This window comes from Echinops telfairi, unplaced genomic scaffold, assembly GCF_000313985.2.
Source record: "Echinops telfairi isolate 266 unplaced genomic scaffold, ASM31398v2 ScPeMD7_7430;HRSCAF=8468, whole genome shotgun sequence".
Taxonomy (NCBI): domain Eukaryota; kingdom Metazoa; phylum Chordata; class Mammalia; order Afrosoricida; family Tenrecidae; genus Echinops; species Echinops telfairi.
In genome coordinates, this window is record NW_022111330.1 from 263,784 (window position 1) to 271,013 (window position 7,230).

At 43.6% G+C, this 7,230-nt stretch overlaps 1 protein-coding gene across 1 annotated transcript in view; it reads left to right on the top strand.

The window, feature by feature from the left end:
- Positions 1 to 7,230, top strand: part of IPPK (inositol-pentakisphosphate 2-kinase) — an 88,752-nt gene that overhangs the window by 79,276 nt on the left and 2,246 nt on the right. The window contains exon 12 of the mRNA XM_004717735.2: positions 3,420 to 3,499. Within this exon, the coding sequence (XP_004717792.1) occupies positions 3,420 to 3,499 (80 nt within the window). The remainder of the gene's footprint in view (positions 1 to 3,419; positions 3,500 to 7,230) is intronic.

The window sequence follows — 7,230 nt, forward strand, 5'->3', positions numbered from 1 at the left end:
TCTGAGAGGTGAAGTGGCTTCACTGGTCTGAAGTGAGCAAATGTGGGGTTGGGGGTGGGGGTCATCCCTTTTAAGAGGCAGTGAGAAGGGACTTGGACATTTCAGGTGTCTTTCCTCATCCTCCTAATTTATTGAGCGTTCTTATCATGAAATGTTGGCTTTTGTCCAATGTCTTTTCTGTATCAATTAAGATGATCATAATATATTACATTATTTTTTTAAGGAACCTAGAGGGTAAACAGTTACTTTACCTCAAGTAATTTGGCCTTTGTCCTTGGTTCCTGAGAGATCATTCTACATCCTTGAAATCAACTGAGTTACTGAAGCAAGAGTACTTCCTGGAGCAGTACTAAGTCTGTGAGGAGGGATGCTGCAGTTCAGAGCAGTTCACCCCCCAGTACCACCAGATTGACCTTCATGGTTTAGCTTTACTCCCTGGCACTCACAACGCAGGTCATTTGGAATGAGGACTTTGAGGAAGTGGATAGGTACAGCTGCCAGGGCCACACAGCCAGACTGGAGCACGTGGAGCCCAGCAGACGCTCTGTGGAAGCTGGAAGGAGGACATGCGGGCAGCCATTTGGGTCTTGCTGCGCAGCACCAGGAGAAATGCAAAAACTACTGGAGAGTGTGGTCCAAGGAGGAGGCAGTGGCACCTTCTACTTCTGCCTCAACATGGATCCAGCCATGAGGGTCCTGCCTTCAAATCTGCCACCTGTGCCCAAACTCAAGGACACGGATGTCTTTTTTAACAGTTTTATGAGCACTCTATCTGCACATCATACAATTCAATATTTCAAGAATTGTACAGTTATCACTACATTCAATTCCAGAACATTTCCTTCTTGCTTGTACTCACTGTGAGTCATGTAATTATTATTTTATCTAATTGTGGCAAAAATATACACAGCAAAATATTCTCCAATTCCCCAACTACTGGATGTATAATTCAGTGCCATTGATTATACTCTTTGTGTTGCACAACCATTACTGATATCCTTTTAACAAATTATCCCACCACCTTTATATTCCCTCAATGCCCCCTATGCAACAACTTTTTCTCTTTCACCCATGGTAATCATTGGTTGAATTTGGTTTCTTTTTTGAATAGTTTTCTTGATGTAGTGTTCAAATATCATACATTTCCATGGTTAAATCACTTTTTAAAAAGTTGTCCATACATCATCACAGTCAGTCCTAGTGCTTCCTCCCCTTTCCCGCATTCATTGCCCCTCCCCAAAGCCCCTCTCTCCACATCCCTCAGCCCCTCCACATCCCTGAAAAACCATCAAAACTCATTCTGTGCTTCACAAACTGGAAAACCCAACAGAAACAATAAAAAACAAAACAGCAAGAATAAAATAATAATATAAAGATTAAAAATGCAAATAAAGAGTAAGAAAGAAACGACCACCGTCAATATTTAAAAGGCCAGAGAAAATTTTCTGTCGTGGAACAAGTGAGAAATATTTGAGCCTAGAGCAAATTCAGATTGGGTTCCATTTACAATAATCTGTCCGATAGTAAACCTGTTTCAGTTCTTGCCTTTGGCTAGAAGGGGCTTAATCTGACTAGATACTCTTCAGGTGAATTTTGAGCTTCCACTGTCCTCCATAGCCTTCTACAAATTAGGTGTTCATAATTTAACCTTTGTCATATTTGGATTTTGTTATTGTCATCTGTGGATCACACTGATTGGTGTGCTTCCTCTGTGTGGACTTAGTTAACACCTAACTTAGCTGGCTGCTTGTTTGAATACAAGCCTTTAAGACCCCAGACACTGATGGGTAAGGAGTTCCTCAGCCTGCCCTCAGGCCCCATCGCAACTGAGCCGGGGCCCTGTAGGCTGGCCACTTGCTTACCCTGTGCCCACCAGGAAGAGGGCTTCCTTGCTTTGGTTTTCTTGATCTCCTTGCCCCACTTCTCCCTCACCAGCATCATCTCCACCTGGAAATGCAGCAGAAAAGTGGTGGCGCTGTCAAAGCCCATCTGCTGTTGGAGCCCCGTCCGCCATGAAGACTGATAGTGGGCAGTAAGGGCTGCTGGAGCGGCCGGCTGCTCCAGTGGAGAAGACTCCCTAGTAGCTGTTGGCTGACTTACCACAGCCCCTTCTGTGTCCATACTGGCCATCTCCTAGGCCATCACCAAAGGGGGCCAGAACAAAAAGAATGGCTTTGAGAAGCCTGGGGCCTCATTGTCCCCAGCCCTGACCACACCCCAAAAGCCTCCAACAAAGAAGGGCCATCTAAGGTTGAGCAGGTTCTTGAGGTTCCTGCCAACAGAGCCAAGGGGCTAGCTGTCATCATTCTCAACAGACATGTGGAAGGGTAGGGCCTGGCGCGTGGCGACACCCTCAAGGAACCCCCTAGGTACTGGTGGCCCCTGGGGTCCACACTTGCAAGAAGACTTCCCTACCCTTGGTGACCTAGGCCTACCCAGGTTGCCACCTCTGGGGCTCAACATGGTGATGCTGCTGAAGAGTATGTCATCCCTATGTTCGCAGGAATTATGCCTCCTATGAGTAATCCACCCATGGCTTCACTGGCCTCTTCCCAAGCCCCAGCTGGCTTGTGTGCCCAGCACCGTCACAAAAGCACCCAGATTGATGGCCCTGCACAGAACCTACCTATTCCCCGAGGACTTCCTGGAGAGCAACCTACACTGAACCATTCCTGTCAAGCCCATCCACTCATAGTTGAAGGATGTGAATAGCCCTGTTATGAAAGAGCGTTATAAAATCGATTATGGTAGACATAGATCAAACGTAATAGCTTTCATTAATTTCCCTTTAAACCCATGTTAAAGCTGTTTCCGTTCTAAAAAAAAAATTGAGGGGAAATACATATGGATTAAGCTCTTGGTGACCATGGATGGACAAAGGATGTGAATAACCTTGTTATCATGCAGAATGAATTGGAAAGTGAATTAGCTAGTTTTTAATATTTTCTGCTTTAATTTTCTATTGAGATTTTTATCTGTTTTACTTTGTTATTCTTGTTAAGTTTTGGTGGTGTTATTTGTTTTTAAATGTGTTTTCTATATGAAATCCAATATAACTAAGTCTGTAGACACAGTAACTGGATTAATGACTCCTTGGAGCTGGGACAGAAGAGGTTGGGGGAAAGAAGCTGCACGCTTCTTACATGGATGAAATCAAAGAGCAGGGTTGGCCTTTGTAAGCAGCCTGCTGGAACAGTGCTGTTTGGGTTGGGTGTGAGTGAAGGGATTTTTTTCATTCCTCTTGCCCCTGCCGTACCTGCTCAGTGCTGACCACATTCTTTATTCCTTAAAAACTGTGTTGTTTAAAAGAAAACAATTCTTGGCCTTCACAGGGGTGAAGGGAGGAGAGAAAATTTGTGTGGGGTCCTATGGTGGTGGTATTGAGGTATGTCACCTGTACCTGAACTCTTCTTTTGTAGGTGCAGCAGTACCGTGTTGCCATGACTGCCAAGGACTGCTCTATCATGATTGCCCTCTCCCCTTGCTTGCAGGATGAAAGGTGAGGATGCCAATGAGGTCATGTGGCTTGGGAAGGGCCATCCGAGGGCACATCATCCACAAAGATGGACTGATCTCAGGGCTGTCTGGGCAGCTTGGACCTAACAACTGCTTTGTTAGCTTGTCGGTGGTTGAAAAAATGACGGCTTGAGAATAGCTTCAAGGAATTGTTACATTAAACTGAAAATTACTATCATTATCTAAGTGCTTAGAAGTTGAAAACCAGGCTGTTATTCTGAGACACATGTAGGTTGACTTGAATGTCCAATTTTCTGTACCACCCAGGGACCCAGAGATGCCAAATTCTACACAAAGTTTTTTTAAAAATCATTTTATTGGGGGCTCATGCAGCTCTTATCACAATCCATACATCCATCCATCATGTCAAGCACATTTTTACATTTGTTGCCATCATCATTTTCAAAACATTTTCTTTCTACTTGAGCCCTTGGTATCGGCTCCTCATTTTTCTCCCTCCCTCATGAACCCTTGATAATTTATAAATGATTATTATTTTTTCTTACACTGCCCGATGTCTCTTTTTACCCACTTTTCTGTTGTCTGACCCCCTGGGAACAAAGTATTTATTAAATCTTTTACATTTTTCATAGTGACTCATCTTAAATGTTTTCCTGAGTCAAGATGACCGTTGTTGGCTGCTGCCGTCCACTCTACTTATGCTTTAGAACTTGGCAGTTCCCAGGTTGTTCTGTTCTCTGTCAGGTCCAAAATTTTCTACTTTATGATTTAAGACATTGAGAAACAGAGGACAGAATTGAACTTTTAAAAAAGGATGTTCTCTTAGATGAAAACTTCAATTAAGTGCCCTCAGTGCCTATCCCCAGAGATACTATTAAGTACAGTGTTTGTATCTTTGTGTATAAGCAGGGGCTCAGTGTGTGGGCATAAATTTCTAGCCTGGTTGGTTCCCAACTGTTTGCGAACCCACATACATAGTTATGAGTAATTAGTCAACTGGATTGAGTTCATATTGGGAGATAATGCCCAAAGACGTTTGTTTTCAGCATCCTTCTAGAATCAGACACAGTTAGGAAAGGAAGCTCAGATTACCAAAAAAGATCAGGCAGAGGGATCTAGACCAGTCTTGAAGGGGGCATGTCACTCACTACCACACATGTATGTAGTCTTGACACCCTCAGTGTAGGGCTCAGGTCCTCCCTGCACCTTTACTGATTGTTCAGCAGCAACCAACATGAGGGCAGAGGAACAGGGAGTGCAGGTGGAGAAGGTGCCTGGCTACAGGGGCCTTTGACTGAGGGTGGGAGCATAGGAAATGTGACTCTCAGGGTACTGCACCAGACCACTGTCTGACACAGAATATCTTGAGCTTACTCCAAAAATATGGGGGAGACAGAGAAGTAGCCTCCAAATGTCAGAACCAAGGTCAGATGTGATGAGCAAGGACACACAAAGGCCTACCCACTTCGTGGACAACAGACTTCCTTTGCTTTTACCAAGTTGGAAGATACTCAAAAAGAAAATAAGTACCCCTTCCAGTGTGAAAAAGGATGAGACCCAAGGAAGTGCCCAGCCTGTGTCCTGGGGACTCCATTTCTAGCAATCATGTCATGTGCCATTGGAGGCCCTTGTGTTCCCAGAGTTGGTTAAGCACTGCTCTGATTGGAAATTTTGAAAACAAGATAAATGTCCATAAAGAAGGAAATGGTTAAATTATGATGTGCTATTTTTTATTATAACTTTGTATCATATTTTTGCCACTTGATAATTTATCATAAGAACTTCTCCAAGGCTTTAGAAGTATACTTAATAAGTGCAGCAAGGCAGTCATGAAATGCACCAAGCAGATCTGTCACCAGAAAGTTCCAGGGTACCCAGAAAAAAGATGATGTGACAGAGAGCATTCCTAATAGATAGACATCAATTTGTGCTTGTTTACATCTTGGAATGTTAAAAAAAAAAGTGTTAAAACTTGGACTATAAAAGCTGTGTGGTAGAGAACTTTTGCCAGTCAGAATTGGGGCAAATTAGTACTATAAAAAATTTGGATCCAAATGTTAAAATAAATAAATAAATAAAAATAAAAGTTAAAAAAAAAAATTTGGATCCTATGACCACGTTGAAAAGTTATCATAAATTTGCAAGACTCTGAAGAAGAAGAAAATGAGAAGAAACGTGTCCTCAGAAAAGCCCTTCTGCTGCATGGGTATGGCTGTGAATGCACGTGGTTACAAATAAACAAGCTTGTGGAGGGGTGACAGTGACCAAGGTCACCTGTGACCATATATAAAGTGATACCTGGAAAGTGTCAAGGGAGGCAGAGAAAGATGGAGGAGGGGGGTGGGGGAGCTTAGGGACTGGTTCCCTGACTAGAGGTAGGTGCTATAATGTAGAGAGTAGCAGAGTGCAGAAATCCTACCTCAGATACTCTCTCTGCTGCCCACACACCTCTAGAGGATATGAGACAACGGTGGCATGCCAGAGCCACCCAGGGATCCTTTTAGGGAAGACCTGTTGATGCTGCCCTTGCTCATTGAAGCATCCCATGGGCTAGGATTTCTGCTCAGTGTGATGTGAGGGACCTAGGTAAATACTCTGCTCCCTCCTCATGTGATTCTAAACCCCCCACCCCTACAACAAAGAAGAATGTCCCCCATTGCAGAAAAACCACAGACATCACCAATCACTGACATGTGTCATCTCACTGATCTCTTAGATTAAATTTACATCTATAATCATTAATCTGAAGCTGTTTCAATAGTTACACATATTCATCACACCATCTGAAGCAAACATGTCTGCAGTCTGCTTTGTTCTTTCTGCCCTGTTGCTAAAAGAAAGTCGTGTCTTCAGCTGCATTTCCTCTTCTGTCACCTGTAATACACTTAAAACTGTTTGGAAACGCAACCGTGGCACAAGCAACCAGAGTAGCCTTTGTTCCCTGATTCTGAACTGTTTCTCTTGTCTTTTGTGAACCCATCTGGGCCAGGCCTGGTCTCCTCAATCTTCCATAAAGTTGCTGTTTCCAGACAGCTTTATCTCCTAGTCCCTCCCATTTAGTCAGTGGCCTAGAAGAGACAGTCACACAGGCAAGTTAGACAAAGCCCTTTCCAACACCGAGGCCAACAGAAGAGGGTCAGCCTGGGTCCTCTCAATATTATTATGTCCTGGAACTGCCCCTTCAGGCCTCTGAACCTAGGTTGATGAGTACCAGGGAGGGATTTGGCACCGTCACTGTTAGGGCTATGTGCTGGGACTCTAGCTCCTAAGGTGTTCATGGTCTTCAGGTTGGAAACGTCCCTACAGCTAACACCGGAACAGATGGACTGTTTCTTAAATATACCCCCTTATCTATAAATGTCATCTTGTTAGTGATGGCTTTAACACACATTGAGGGTCCCTTAAAAATCTGAAATCTTGTCAGATGCTGGCAACAGGTATGGTTGGTTACCTGGAGCTGCAGGTCTCTATCCTTAACTGAAAGAGCAGAGGTCTGAGTTCACGATTTGGAGGGCCCTGTGAGCTTTGGAATGTACTGTTTTTCTCCATTCTTTGGGAAAGAGTAGCTAAACCCTTGATTTTGTTTTTTCCTATAAATAGGATTGTGGAGCAGGAATTTGCTAAAGACCATTTACACTGAAATTCTTGGCCTTTGATTCATGTCATTAAAACAGAATTTTAGGGGACGGACAACAGAGAAGTGGGTGAAGGGAGACGTCAGACAGTATAAGACATGACAATAATAATAATTTA